The sequence below is a fragment of the Harpia harpyja genome, chromosome 2 (assembly GCF_026419915.1).
Source record: "Harpia harpyja isolate bHarHar1 chromosome 2, bHarHar1 primary haplotype, whole genome shotgun sequence".
In the NCBI taxonomy this organism is placed as follows: domain Eukaryota; kingdom Metazoa; phylum Chordata; class Aves; order Accipitriformes; family Accipitridae; genus Harpia; species Harpia harpyja.
The window spans coordinates 36635745-36651910 of NC_068941.1; the positions used below are offsets into that span (position 1 = coordinate 36635745).

Here is a 16166-nt window from a genome sequence, read left to right on the forward strand (position 1 = left end):
AGTTGAAGTCGTCATATTTCAAAAGTTGCTGAGCAACTTCAGGTTTTACCGAGTCAGTGAACTCTAATTTTAGATGCTTTGCACTCAAGTAGGCAAGTGCTTGGTTGCACATGAGCAGTCTAAATGACTTGAAAGGAGCTGCTTATGTAAATAAAGTTATATGTGTACCTTTACTATTCACTGGATCGGAGCACTGGTTTCAAAAGCTTTGCCTCAACTTTTTTGTTCCTCCCCCTGGCTCCTGAAATCAATGATTAAATAGGAAAAACAAACAATGGATAGTTTAGTTTAACTCCTAAGAATTTTTTATTCCATTTGAGTGAACCAATACATTTCTTTGTGAAATGGGAAGCAACAGTTAAAATTGTACATTTTTACGTGCCATCTATTCTAATGTGGCAACAGAGAAGTTTGCAAAATTTTTCTGCATTGTGGCAGTCAATTTAAGACTCATTTACTCTGTGACTGATGTTTCTGCAAAAATCTTACAGTGATTGTAATAAGTCTATCTGATATTTCATACAACTTTAGGTTTTATCTCTCTACTGTTATATCATTTGGCATTCTAGCCTACATCAGTTGAAATAAACAGTAACCTTGACATTAGCTTCAGAAGCAATGGTACTAATAATATATGAGATTAACAGTATAAAAATGAAACACTTCTTTGCACATACCTCAAGCCCACTAGTTTTCTGAGACACTTCATTAGTACCAGCACATATGCAAGAGACCACTGGAAAGTCATCTAGTAGGCTAACTGCAAAAATTTGTCTGGATACGGAGGAGTTTGTTGACTGTTACTTTAGGTCTTACTTTCTTCATCCTGTCGGAAACTATGGCAATATCCTGCCTACAGTCTTACCAGTACAAGTCTGTCAACATCTGAGAGCAAAATCTGCTCCAGGGCATGTTTTTATATCTTGGAACACGAAATACATTTTCTTATTATTATTTAGAGTAATTAAAACAGTAAAAATCAGGTGTAAGACTTGGAAGCTTTATAAGAACACTTGCTTCCCAACATCTGGCTCAAGAAGAAAGGAGATATAGCAGCTAAGGATATTAAATGCAAGAAGAAATAAGGTCACTGACTGCACATTTGACGTAGGAAAAAACCCAAATCAGAGAGGACAAGTTCAGCAAAAAAATGAAAAGAATCAGAGATGGCAGGACAGCATGTTTAGCCTAGGATTAAGTCTCCCCCATTTTCCATGAACGTTGTATTTAATTAACATTTGATTACTCATTGTGGCCAAAACCATGCACTGGATGAAAGCCAGGCCCTGAGGAGGTGCAGACGAGCATGTCCCCACCCCAGCCCCCAGCAGCTGCCCCACGCTGCCTGCTCACTGCGCCAGTCCTCGCATAGAGGAATTGCCTTTGGAAATGCTGAGCTGATTGCAGACGACCTTGGCATGATTCCTGGACCCGGTAGGCCAGTGCCAGTGGGCACAGCCTTCATCAGCCCTGCTGCAGGTACTGCAGCGTGGTGCTGCCCCGGCTGAGCCCTGGCCCCTTGCACCACGAACCAGGGCTGCACGCAGGCAACTGCACGCATGATGGGGCTCCGCCACCCTTGTCCCCTCTTCCCTACAAGGTAAGGAGGTGTGTTGGCCTCATTTCTGATGAGGTTCTCTAGACAGCAGAGTACCTCAGATAACAGCAGCATTAAGAGTGTTAACATTGCAACAGGCAGCCTGTCTCAGCAATGACCTCTGTAACCCACCAGTGGGGTTTTTTTTTTTCCTAAAAAGAGCACAGCCTATACCAAAAGCAAGTGTCTCGGTCCTCTCAAAGGTCTGCTGTGCTGACACCCTGCAAAGCCTCAGGTCTGTGAGTTTAGAGGCATTCCTCTCTCTCCTGCCCTGCTTTGGGTTTTAGTTTGTTCTTTAGTGGTGTTCCTGTCTAGCTAGTTGCAAACAAGATTTGTGTTATCTTCTTTTGTAATAAAAAAATAATTTAAAAAAATAATTCTATGCTTTCCACCTTTCCATCTGTTTTTTGCATCAGGAGAACAGGAAAAGAGAAATTATGTCTCAAGACCAGCCAGTGCATACACAAAACTTGGAAACGTTCTCAGTGGTCTCTGCACAATCTAGGATACAGTCAAGGGACTAACCCGAGACTATGAGCATAAACTCTCACTCTCTTGTTGGATGTCTGAATGCTACTAGACTCACTGGACCAAATATTTGCACTATTATATTCAGAGAAATGCCTGCTTTCTACTAAGGTATACTGATATTATGTGGAGAACCATATAGTTCAACTTGTCTACATTTGAAAGTCAGAGACTGAATGGGAGGATGTGGAGAACATGTTATAGAAAAGGAAAATGAGTAACAAAAGGAAGAATGCAGTTAGAAATAAAATACTAGGGGGGTCTTGTGAGCCTGAGCCATAATGTGAAGCACAGACAAAATAAGTACAATCAGTAACCACAGATAACGATGTGACTGCAGATCCTGTAGCAAACAGCACAGTACTGTGGAGTTTTCTCCCCGAGATGATGTTTTAACCACCCTGAAGGCCTCTGGTAAGTGACCTATAGGAGAATACATCCGCTGAGTCATTTTAGAGGAGGAGAGGAGAAGAATCTCCTCTGAAAAGACGTGTGACATATAGCAGCCAAGGCTTTATTTTTATCAATGACTTATCAAGCCAGCTATGAACATTCACCCTTTTAATCACAGACTTATTAGGATCCATACATATTTAATCAAGACTGTGACTCTGAAGGTGCTCTAAATGCTTCTATAGGTAGTAGTGTATGTTTTAGCATATAGCACCTTGCATTTCAACATTCAGGTGATCGTGCTAATGCTGAGGTAAAATCCAGACTTCTAGCACTAAATTGTAAGAGCAAGCAGTCACTTCCCAGTCACACCATCAGTTTGTTTATTTACATTTAGCAAGCTGCCTATTGAAAAAACAAAATAAAACAAAACCAATGCTGCAAATAATTTGATTAAAAGATAGATCAGATCATCTAGCCATCTGCATTACCACTGGGGCTGGTGGAAGCTGTGGTCTCATGGTGCTTCCCCTCACTGTCCAGAAGAGAGCTGCCAAAAGAGGAATGCTGTTTCATGCACAGGTAGCAGAAACATTCAGCAGCTGCCCCTGCTCTCGCTCAGTCATTTTTCTTTCTGCTGGCACCTCTATCTGTGGTTACAAATCAGGGCCCCACGAAGCAGGCGGCCGACTTGACCGATGCTACTCGATCATGCTGCCAGATCTTCCACTGCTCGTTTCCTGCAGCACAATCTGAAAGAAAGCCTGTTTCCACGGCTGAGCTGGTCTGGACAAAGATAAATCTGAAGGCTGCCTAGTGACTACTGTATAAACATACAAAAAGTCTGATGACCTAACCTACAAGGCTTTGGTTATTTGGTATAATTAAGTGGACAAGATGCCAAGAAAATAATTACCAGAAAGTTTTCTTTTGACAAACTTATGATAGAAATTTCTCAACAGCTTCAAGGAACTCCATGGATGAGCTAAGCCCTTCCAAGTCCAGCAGATTGCCCCTTTTGTCATGAAAGTGGAATAATTCAGTCTCCTCCTCTTCCAGCTCCTCTCGAAATAGGTTGGTCTCTGAGGTAGGAATGATGATGATGCGAGGGACTGTATTGCTAATGGCAGAGCCCAGGACTCCATTAACTTGACTTTCTTGAGTTGCCATCTGTGAAGTACCTGAGTCTCCTCCTCCGCTGACACTGCTGCTATTCAAACCGACAGGCAGAGAAGCTGCTCTTAGGGAGCTGGTCACGAGTGTTGCAGGGGGACTGTGTAGGACTGGCTGCCCAAGCACCTTCTCCAAACAGCTGGAGGAGAGTGAAACCTGGAGCGGAGACATAAGCTTTAGTGTTGTCATACAGCATATGACTGTGGAAACCAGTATTTGAAATATTCATTACCACTAGTCGCTATTTGAGTCACCAGTCATATTTTCTAAACACTTGAATCATTGGCTAGAAAGAGGGAAAATCATGATGTGTTAACATCTACAGCTTGGAAAGCAGGATGTTAAATGAAGCAAAAGAAGACATGCTCAAATATCAGCAGAAACCAAAAAGAAAAAAAGAAGAAAAGCCCATTCCTATATCTGACTTATGTTTTAAAAAAATGTTTCTCCATTTTTTATACATCTCAAGGTACTGGATAATTGTACTTCTCTCTCTCTCATGGAAGAGAGCTCAGATAAGACTCAAGCACAGTGTATTCTTTATTTGCCTAAAGTTTCATCATAATTGTGACAACCTCTATCATGGTGTCCCCAAATAGCTCCTGGTACTGCCTCAGGACAGTTAGTGGCTTTGCATTCATACATTGGACTGTACTTCCACCAACAAAGAAGGGAAAAACAGTGACTGTGATTTTGCTTTGCTAATCATTTCTCATCTGCCTATTTTGAGAGGACTCTAATTTCTAACTTGGCCCTGATGGCAACTCCCCTGTGACCTTTCCGTAACTCTTCGTGCACAGTATGCAAATCCAGAGTAAACTAAGTAAGCTTTGAAAGTGCTAGTTAATATTTAAATACACTGGTAACAGAAGGCATAAGTGATCAGTTTTGGCTTGCTTTAGAAAATGACAGTTAAGGTTACAAAATTACTGTGCCAGGTATAGAGAGAAGTTAGAAGTCCTCCTTCCTGGAGAAAATCAACATTGAAAGTAAAATGCAGTTTTTACTTCATTAGTATGTGAATTCCCATGAAGCCTAATGGAATTCAGAGTACGACTAAGCTTTACTCAGATTGCTATAAAGTCTCTTTCAGAGTTATAGTTCTATTTATTTCTTTTAATACTGTTGTAAAGCATATTAATTAACTATACTAAGTCTCTTCATAACTTGAGCTTCCCATAGTAGTTTTGTAAATTTTTTCCTCTATTGCAGGTATTCCTGTTCTAGTCATAAACCTCATTAATTCAACTTTAGTCTTCTTCAAGCATTCAGGCATGTAATTCCCATGAATTTATAGGGTTTTGGTGCTGAAACATCTTTTAAAAATGTTAGATCAGTTTCTAGTATGATTACAGCCCAGCAGGGGCTGTAATCTTGGTCCTGTTTGTCTCCACCTAGTCCGTGGCCTGTGATGCAGCCTTTACAATGACAAACTAAATGGTTCCTTAAATCAAAAAGGGAAGGCTTTTGTTTTGTTTTGTTTGTTTTTATTTCTTAAGATTTAGGGATCATCATCTCAGTCTTAGCAAGTAGTTTGGTGGATATGTTACTGCATAGCATAGGTCTAGTCTGATTTTACAGACAGAAAACCAAATGAATGCATTTGTTTTTCACACAAATTTTGTTGGTTTTTTTTTAAAAACCCAACACAACAGCATCTTTAGTCCCTCTCTCTCCCCCTCTGTCTCTCTGTCAGTTTGGGTTTAAAATTAGATACTGATATATACTGAAGCATTGTGTAATTCTACTCCAGAAGCAGGAATCATTCAGCAATGCCTGTCGATAACAATTTCTCCAGCTGCTGTACCTACCCAAGTGGAGGGAAGCACAATGTGCTAAAAAAAAGTGGTTTAAATCAACCCAACAGAGAAGAAAAGGCCATTCTTCCAAATCAAAGATAACAATAGAATGAAAAAAACCAAACCCAAACCCACTCCTTCCTGCTTCAAGTGCTGTTTTCACTGCAGCAGAAGGATGGGTTTCTTCTTGATATGGCTTAGTGAGCAGGATACCACTTACAAGTTTTTTTTAATAGTTTTCATGCCAAGTAATTCCCTTGACACAAAACCTGGATGCACAGACCACACTTGGCAACTCTCCTTTGAAATCAAGTATCCAAACCTATCTTGTCCTTATAATACATGACTGCTTTTTTTAATGCTTCCAAAACGGCCTCTTCACTGCCATACCAGGTTTCCAGGTGTCAGTCTACATCAAGTCTGTTACCATCCTAACTAACTGCAATAAGTCATGGGGATGGATCATATCTTTGTGGCAGCACAGAAAACAGTCCCGTGTGCTCTTATGCTCTGGAAAGCACTAAGCCCAGGACACTGACTGGTTTTTTTACTTTCTCTTGAGGGATGCCTTTTCTTTTTTGACAACCCATCTGCAGCTGGACATTAAGAAGTCTTGATCTCAGTCAGTGAAAAGAACTCAGAGGTACATAAATTTTTTAGATGTTGCTGAGATGGTCTTCTTAAAGAAAACAAAGGAAGTGTAAGATTCTTTTCCTAAAAAAAAAATATTATATTTTGTTAAATCAAAATGTTAGGTGACCCTTCACCAAATTCACACTTGTATTTCCATAATTGAGCATTTTTGGAAGTGCTATAATTGGAATTCAGTCATAGACAATCCAGTAATGCTATTAAAACCTTAAAATAAATGTCTAAAAATGCAGCAGGCTTTCTTTAGGGTTCTTGGGGTTTTTTAAGGGTAAATGGGTGGCCTCCTAGTGAAACACTCTAACTGACCTTGGCAAATAAATATTTATTCTGATAGAATGAATATTAATGTATTGTGTTTAGCTAAGACACAAAGAACCTTCACACCACACAGGAATCTTTGCTGAAATTATTAAGAAAAGCAAATGAGGCTTTGAACATTCAATGTAAATAAACTCCACACATCTCAGTGAACACCACTGAAAGCCTCAGCATGAAGGTACTCTGTTTAAAGGTCATTTATCAAAATAGTCCAACAGATGCCTTTCAAAGACAAAGTATAGCACCTGAGCCTTCTTGTGGGCTATGCAGTTGCTAGATTCCAGAATACAGGAATATTTATTTAATTACTGAACACTTTTATGCAGACCACCTCATATTTATGTTCCTTCTCGTTCCTTGTGAGACTGGAGTGGTTCTCTAGAACCTGGAGAAAATCTCTTGTCTTTGCCACTTGCCTACAACCTTGGACACACTGGGCTACTGATGGAGAGCAGTGGAGGTGGGCAGTAGATTTGAGCCCATGTTGCCTGCCACCACATTTGAAGCCATTGTCTTTCCATCAATGCTATTCACAACAGTTACAGGAAAAGAGTTTCTTTTCAGGGTTTCTCAGGACTTGATCTTAAAAAGACACCTGAAGGAAGAAAGGGCAGATGCATGCAGGAACCGGGTCATGGGATGGCTGGAAATTTCCAGAACAGCTCCTGCTTTAAACTACGCTGTCTCTAGACAATTAGCCTCAGAGCTGGAAGGGAGTACAGGGGACAGAAGCAGATGCTGTAGCTGCCTACGGTGCGGGTGTTTGGTTACAAATGCTAGAGCAACCCCATGAAAGGGTGCCTCCATCAAAAAGGGGGTGCTACTCAGCCCAGCCACAGACAGGGGATTTTAAGCCTATGTCTGTCTTTTCTGGAAAATGGAGCACTGATATATGCTTGATGTTGTGCCACCCATACAAATACTTGTTTTGAAACTGGTGTTATGGTTCTGGCAGAAGCTGAATCATGGGTGACCTACTGCTCCCATCCTCAGCAGTTCCTCAGGGAACAGGGTGCTCCTCAACAGCATGACACCAAACCTCGGTGGTTTGGGCAACAAGTGTGATGCATCCACAGAAGAAGCTCTGATTACTCACCGTCTCCTCTTTCAGTGAGGGAAGGGTGGCAGCTGCCAGACTCTCCCACCCTTAGGGAGAAATGGGAGTTTCTTTCTTGTCTTCCCCCTCAACAAAAATAAAACATTTTAATGTACACTGAAAAGAAGAAAAAGAGTGGCTTCTATCACGTCAAAGTCTGTTTCGCAGCCCTGACTTTGTAATAAATGGCTGCCACAACGTGGACACAAGGCTCAAGATGGGAGAAACCAGAGCTAGGGTAGATAAACAGGCAAAGCAGCAAAGAAGTCAGCTTCTTATATTTGATGCTACTGACTGTGCTTTAATGCAGCTTTAGAGCCATGAGCTGATGCTGGCTTTCCAAAAGCAGACAACGTCAGTGAAAAAAAGTTAAGAAGGCATTATTGGCATTCTCATTAGTCACAAAAAAAGAAATAATATTAAGGATGAAGAGGACATCAGAATCAGTATAAATAAAGCCTACAGATGAAACAGATGGGTGTAAAGGCTGAATTATTATTCCAGAGATTAAGTACTGTAGCAAGATTAACATTAAAATGGAGAGTCCCCAGGAGAGACTTTTTTCCTTACCTTTTCTGCAGTTGCTGCATCACAACTGCAGGTCTTTGGAAGCAGGTCTCTCTTCTCCTGTCTCAGACTTGTTGAGAAAGAATGACTTCGGTGAGGCTGCAGTTTCTTATGAGGTGGCTGTACAGGGTCAAGCTCTACATCTCTCCAGGTCTAATCACAAATGATGAAGGATTTTAGACAGTTACATCCTTCCTCAAATTCTAAAAGGTCTCAAACTCTGGCAGAAACTATGCACGCTTACAGAAAACTAAAGCTGTTCTAACACAGCTCTCACACTCAAAACTCCCCTGGGGAGAGGCTTGATTTTTAATCTTGTCTTTACCCTGGACTTCTTTCCTGAACCAAAAAAAAAAAATCTTTGAAATAATGAAAAATTATTTAATCTCTTTTCACCAGGATGTTTTTCACCCTTTTTTATCTCATTGCTCATGCTATGCTTATAGCTACATAGCACCTGAATTCTAAAGATGGGTGCAAGTACAACCGATCTGTTTAATATAGCTTATGGCATTCTGCGTGACCATCAGCTGGTACAGAACTATGGACATGGACAGGTCCAAAACAACATTTGTATACATCCCAAGTGGATAGCCAGAACACCCAGGTCTTCTCAAGCCCCATGAACTTGCTGCTTCTCTGAACCATCATTAGCAGATGGGAGGCAACGGGTGGGCTTTGCGCCAATGATCTAAGAGCATGCCAGTAATGTAGTACAATCATGACATTGCAGCCATGCTGTTCCATTTACAGGCTTGGGCAGAGGCCATCCATCATCCCTAACTTTGTGGTGACTTTTTGATTGAGTATCAATGATGAGATCATTCCACTATTTTCCACACCAGCTTTAAGATACAGATAGGTAGGTAGGTAGGTAGGTAGGTAGATAGGGCGCCACACAAGTGGGAAGCTAGTGCATAATTCCACTGCATCACCTTGCTCATACATCTATGTATCAACACCTGTTCATTTCTCCTCCCTTGCAGAATCAAACTGTAAATACAACTTTATATGACTCATGAATATGTTGGCTCCCTACACTAACATGTACACAACACACAGAGGAAAGTATTGGTGGCAGCAGCTGCGTCTTTTACAGTGTTGCTGGTGTCATTCCTGTCCGTCAATACTTTATTGGAGCATTCCAAAATTTCACTCAGTCCTGCTGTCATGCAAAAGTCGTTGGGCTTAGCTTTTATTTCAGCAGCTGCTGTTTCAGCTAAAATCTGTACAGCTGCACTGAGCTGTCAGTTGCCCCAAGGGCAATCACCTTTGGCTGCATCAACTCAGCACAACACAGTGCTGTGCATCGCTAACAGCAGGTGTTTTATTTGAGACTCCTAAGCCAAAGTTGTGCCAAAGGCTGAAGCCTCTTACCCACATTATCCCATCCCTTTAAACAGCAACCCCAGCCAAACCTGCTAACCCCAATGAACCAAAACCAAGTAGTGAACAACAGTGAAGAACAGAAAACTTCTTGGATCAAGGTGGGCAATCCGGCTGAAATTACCTCATTTGACATCAAACAAAGGGTTAATGGGGAGAGAATTTAGGAACAAACTTTAAGGCAAGGAAAATTAAAACGTAAAAGGGGAAAAAAATGCTGGAAATAAGTAAATGAGGAGCCTTCCTGTTTTAAACTACGTCAACACATTTCCATGTTGCTACACGTGCTATCTACAACCAGTGAATGCAGCACAAGTGTAAGCAGACAAGTAGTCCTCATGATCTCAAAAGAGATACAGATACGTGTGGGTGCTCTGTTTACTCAAGCTGTTAAGCAATCCCAAACAAAATATACTCTTTTTTTTTTATGATAGGATATTGGCATGTTGCATATACTAACCTCATATTGCAAAGATAATCTGGGTATTTTAGAGTTTATGAAATCATCACAGTTGATACTCTCTTGCATCATTGTGTAATCAGTGGTCTGTGAATGGAATTAAATCAGCAAGATAGATGATCTCATTTTCATTTACATTGCAACAGAAATATTTATGCATTTATTTATATCTTCAAGAGCCAAGACAAATGCTAAATTTCATAGCACATAAAAAGTGAGTCATTCTTTTTTTCTATCTATCTCATTAAGGTCTTTTGCCCTAATATAGCAGCAACCAGATAAAAATGAAAGTGTTCTCCATGCCCTGAAGACTATGAGACTCTAGGCAAGCAAATTTGGGGATCCTCGTGCTATGCAGTGTGGTACAGTAGTGTCACACTCCAGAAGAGTCCCATCACACTTCAAACTCACTTGGGCTCAAATCTGAACAACAGTACACAAAACCCCATTTTTGCCCAGGCTAATAGAGGCCTTTCACTCTTCTATTTATTGTTTCAATTTAAAAGAAATTTTGTGGTAGACACATGAAACACTATAGAAAAATCTTGTCACTTCTAGACCAGGTCTCTCCTGAGAAGTAGCTTGTCCATTGCATGGTATTCAAACACCTTCTAACTTTGAATGACAAAATGTGCCCCATTTAAGAGATTTCATGATCTTTAATTATCATCATTACTACCTGTCTGCAATACAGTAACCTGTAGGCTGTTTAGTGATAGCTGGGAATGCTGCTGGGGTATGTGACATACAGTCACAAAGTAGAAGAGGTTCCTTGTCCCCAAACAGTTCACAACTTCACAAGCTGTACAACTGAGGCTACCCAGTAAAGCGCAATTAGTCCTTTTAACTGGAAGCTTACCTGAGGCAGCTGCATGGTCAATGTGCAAGAGAGGCAGCAGCATGGACTGCAAAGTAACCTATCTTTTGTAATGGGATAGATTTTGTTTCATTAGGGCTCAGGCAGTGAGCCTTCCCCTCAGGCACTTAAAGTGGTTTTTTTGTTCTGATTTTTGATTTCACAGCCAGAAGGCCTGAATTTCTTGTCAGTACCCTGGGCACAGTGCTAGCATTGGCTGGGTCTCCTTTGTTTCCCAGCAAACGGTGTATTTTTTGCTCAGGTGCGTTTGCTTTACTGTCTGTCTGCCATGAAAGAGTTCAGAAATCTCCCTGGTGCTGTTACCCAAAAGGAACACCTTCCATTCTCCAGCAGAAAATTCAGTGCAAAGTGATCTTGTTTGAGAATGGCACGCTGTTCGTGCTGGTTTTCCTGCTGGTCCCAGGTCCATTCCCAAATCAAGGACCTCAGTCTTCCCCAAAATACTCAACATAGTTACAATCTCACTGAAATGCATCTCCACGGCCTGACTCTCCGTGACAGCACCCAGAAAGCAGCAGCCTGTAGGCCACAGCACGCAAACGACCGGGCCCCATCCTTGCTCAGACCGCTGCCACCTGGCTCAAGGGGAGAGCCAAGAGTTTGCCACTCAGCCTGTCACGGTGATTTATACCTTTGTGAAAGGTTACTGACCGCAGCCATTGCTCTGGGAGGCAGGTCCCCAGGAGGGCCAGCCCCAGCCTGGCCCCTGCCCCTGCCACGGCTGCCATCCCTCTCTGGGAGCCACATTCCCAGCACCTCTGCGGGCAAGGCTGGCTTCTTGTGACTTAGAGAGGCAGGCAAGGTCATGCCAAGAGGGGCTGTGAAGAATCCCAAGGGATCTTTTTATTTTTAACTCCCTCAGTCACCAGCCTTACTGAGACTTGGGGTATGCTGCTTACAAAACACCCCACCCTTGCTCCAGGTGCAGGAGTCTTCCACTCCTTATGGTTAAAATCCAGGGAAACAAATAAAAAAGTCTCCTGTCCTACAGAAAATGGACATCCTTTAAAATAATAAGACAGCTTTTGGATAGGTTAGAAAATTTTGGATGGGAGACTGTTTTCCTGTCCTCCAGCCCCCTCAGACACTGAATTATAGGAAGTGGTTGGTGATGTGGGGATTGCCTGACAATGGCTCTTTTTAATTCACATTAAAGACTTTTAACCTGCACATCCATAGTCCTAGTAAGTATGCTGACCTGGATGCTTTTTCTGATCAGAAATCATCACACATGAACTCCCAGAAAGGCTTTGCAGAAATGACCTCCCATGACCCAAAAAATTTAGCTACCCCACCCCCTTTTTCTATTCTCTAATTTTGAATATGTATTTATAGAGTCACTTATCTGGGGAGTCAGAGAAACATTATACTCACTTTCCTTCATGGAAACAAGGAAAGACTTACAGCTTCTCCAGTGGAAACTGATGAAACGCAAGTGCTCTTCGTCCTGCCAGCAAGAGTCTGATGGCTGGAGAGAGAGGTCCTGAATGATGACTCATTTATGGAGCCTCTCAGGAGGTCGTTCTTCGATATTCGTATTAGGAACCTCAAGCAGGGAACAGCATTGTGGATGGTTTTTCTGAAGGAAAATGGGAGAAGAAAAAAAACAAATGGCACATTGATGACACGGCTTTGAAAATCATTTGGGGAAAGTACCATCTCTTTCCAAAACCTCAGCACGGCTTCTGTTTTGGTTGAGGAGGTCTTTAAGACTACATGGAAACAGCATGGTATATCTAGTGGAAACTGCTCAAGAGGCTGAAAGGAAAATAGCAGGTGGCTTTGGGGCCTTGTGTCAAAACATGTATGGAAGAGCTGCATGATAAGTAATAAAAATTGAAAATATCTTGAAGAGCATGATTGCTTCTAATTTACTTAAAAGGTTAATGCAGAAATCTTTCAGGTTAGCTGGTATGAAGATCTTCACTGTGCAAAGGCACAGAATGAGAGGAAAAAAGGAAGGAGGAGAGGACCAGGAGAATCAGATATTGTTATTTATTTGTATCATGGCAGCTCCTGTAAACTCCTATCAGGAATTAACACTCCATACAAGCACGGAGGAGAAGGATGATCTAGGCCCCAAAGAACTTAAAACCTGCCTTATTCATTAAATAATAATCTCAGTCATGGTCGTATGAGTCTCTTCCTCCTGGCCAAAGCCCTGACCCTGCATAGAGCAGAAAAGCCCGAGAGCCTCCCCTGCTCAATGCCAGCTGGCCTTGCTCCTTGCTGTTGCCTAGGACTGGCAGGGCGATGCTAGCCAGAGCACTGCATTTGGTATAACACCTCCCCAGTGCCTCCCAACCCATTATTTCAGCCCAACAGATGAAGCTAATACTGGCACAAAACTAAATGAACAAGTCAAGAAGCGAGGCAGCAACAAGGCACATGGAAAACAACTGATGCATAGGACTTACGGATCAGTGGAGGATGTTAGTATATTGACTTTACACTGAGATGTAAGTCAAGTGGGTGTATATTGTAAAATCTTTGCTTCTATAGTTACCAGGCTTGTTGAATAACTAGTACATTTTAAATCATCATTTCTACTCTCAGAAAAGATCATGCATGTTAAAGTCTCAGAGATCTGATTCTGGGATCACAAGATGAGATCACTAGTTTGTCAATCCAAAAAAAGAGGAAGCTTTCTGCCCACACCATCATTCCTGATTCTGCTGAGATGCCTGTTGGTGAGCTGGCAGAGCCCCACTGAGGTGCTTGGGGGTGCAGGAGGCTGCTTACATGCTCCTGGATAAAAAGAAAGAGCTAATGTTGTGTAGAAAATAAAAAATTTTGAGAATCAGCAAGGGTTTACAGGAGACAAGAAAATGCCAAGCCCCCGTAAGTTCATTTTCATGTTGAAGATGTCAGGCTAGCGCTGAAAAAGCAGCTACCAGCTTTTTTCCCCAGCTGAGAAGCTGAACCACTTCCCTCAGACATAGCTGTAGCTTTTGATGTCTGCCACAGCCTACCTGGGGCTGTAAACTATTCAATAACTTCAAGTTGGTGTCAAATGTACCATCCTGTTTATTAAGTGGGATTTCATACAGACACCTCCTCACACCGGACGTTCAGGAAATGTATGTCTGATGGTGAATTTTCACGGACAACATAAGAACATTTTGATGTCTTGAGGGACCAGAGTTTCAATTTTACTAATATTTGGGAGGGCTGTTGAGGGATATTTTGTGGGCTGGGATGAAAGTACAGATTTTGAAGGGAGTTTTAATACTGTATGTGTGAAACACAAAATAGGTATAAACTGAGGTGCTTATTTAATGATGTTTTTATAATTCTCTGAAATAAGACAGTCACCCAAAGTCAAATATGTAGTAATTGCAAACAAATTTTTGAGAAAATACTGCAAATCAAAATTATTCATGATTATTCAGTTATTTGTGATGGAGCAGTTCTGAATGAATGATTTTGTATAATTGTGCTTCACTTGGGAGCAAATTGGAAACACGGAGATGTAGAATTTCCCTGTTTGCTATGAACAAATGATTACAAAACCTAAAACTTCCAAAATCTAAGGAAGTTTCTGCAATAACTTTAACACAGCCAAGTGACATTCTCTCACATACAGGTTGTTAAGGGAGTGAAAACTTTCTTCCCCCACAAAACAGCATTTCATGAATTAAAACTTTGCATACATTTCCTTACTTACATTTGTTACTTCCAGTGATACCTACCAGGGAGAGAAGTGTTCTCCTTTATAGTGGTGGGGAGTGGGTGGGCAGGGGTGTATATAACAATTAATCTCTCAGACCAGTTCTTAAAAGCCAAGTGCTAGCACAAAGGTCACTCTTACATTTTCAGTTACCTTCATTGTAATGTACTTTCATGTGTAATGTACTTTCATTGCTTAAGGTAAGGAAACCCCACAAAAAGACTTGTTTGATTTGTTGCGTTGTTACGATGCAGTGACAGCAATTCTCTGTGAAAAAAAGCATCTTGTTTTGGTAGTGGTACATCACGGGTTTGAGCCATATCTGAACTCTTTGGATCCTGATTTCTAGATGCCTCTTTCTAGAAAGATTTGGAAAATAACTTAGATTTATCTCAGTTCAGTAGTTCCAATACAAAATGGCTACTCATCCCCTGCCCAAACCCTTAAGTCTTGGGCGTGAACAGACAGGCCCATTTATCCATCATTGGATAAATTACTTTCAAGGCATAATGTGAATTATTAGAAGATTTGGAAATTATCCAGAAACCCCGATCTTTACATACGTATTCATTATTCACTGTTCAAGCAAAATTGGTTCTGCCAATATATTTTCACCAGCTGACTTGCTGGTGTACTGTAGCTGCTTTTTCAGTTTTAAAACTGCATGTTTGATTCATCACGAGGGACCCAACATTACTTCTTTTCCTGGCTGGATGACTCCCAGGTCTATGAAATGTCTTCACAACAACTCCATAAACACTTCTCTTGTTGATACGTCTAGAAATACAAATTAGGAAGCAGGGAAAAAAATAAAACAAAACACTTCTTAAGACAGTGTCCGAAATCCTGGTGTGGACTCTAGCATTTTTCTTAATACAGTCTTAGAAAAGCCGATGCTGGTAGGAAAAAGACTAATTGAAGCAGTACACTATATAGTATCTGCTTTGAAAACACTCACTTAACCTTGCAAAAATAATATAAGGAATCACTGAACACAATAGCTTTGGATCAGAAAAAAATACCAGGTTCATAATATGTCAGCCAGCCATGCTAAACTTCTCATTCAACTTCTGCAAGCCATCAGAGACTAGACATTCTCCTATTCTAAACTAAAATGCTCTGCAACCTTCAAAAAATAAGACAGACTCAGGTTTTCAGAAGACGCAAAATGATATTAGTTACGATAGCAGACATTTTCAAACAAAATATATGGTTTCACCATTTCTGGGTGTATTTCCACCAGCCTTCTGAGAAACTTTAACTGTTCTTACAACCACACTGTCATTCATCAGACATTCAAAATAATGAACTCTATTTCAGCTCCAAAATCCTAGTTTTCAGTCAATATAACTTAGCAACTTTTCCACTTCTTGTGTGAGACAAACCTCATGCCAACAACTAACCCTGCCATCTAGTGGCATTTGTACATTTATCATGTTTATCAACATGGCATCCCTGCGTTTCATCAGAACTTTTGACGCAGCATCCCTTTGTGGTAGATACACTTTGAAAGATTTGCAGAAACACCTAGAGATATGCTGAATAGCAGTTCTGTTACAAGCATTTTTCCGTTTATATTATAAGTATTTTTCACTTCCAGTGTTTCAAAAACACTTCACATACATCTACAGGAGGAATCACAAGCTCTGAG

The 16166-nt window shown here is 41.0% G+C and overlaps 1 protein-coding gene across 10 annotated transcripts in view; it reads right to left on the minus strand.

The window, feature by feature from the left end:
* Positions 1-287: 287 nt before the first annotated feature.
* Positions 288-16166, minus strand: part of LOC128136508 (melanopsin-like) — a 46601-nt gene continuing 30722 nt past the window's right edge. For 9 of the 10 annotated variants that reach the window (XM_052776230.1, XM_052776275.1, XM_052776258.1 and 6 more), the window contains 4 exons: positions 12250-12424; positions 9969-10055; positions 8126-8275; positions 288-3847 (listed from right to left, as the gene is read on the minus strand). In XM_052776230.1, the coding sequence (XP_052632190.1) occupies positions 3458-3847; positions 8126-8275; positions 9969-10055; positions 12250-12424 (802 nt within the window). In that variant the 3' untranslated portion in view covers positions 288-3457. Of the gene's footprint in view, positions 3848-7555; positions 7643-8125; positions 8276-9968; positions 10056-12249; positions 12425-16166 lie in introns of all 10 variants that reach the window. The other variant, XR_008233398.1, reaches the window with a different exon arrangement.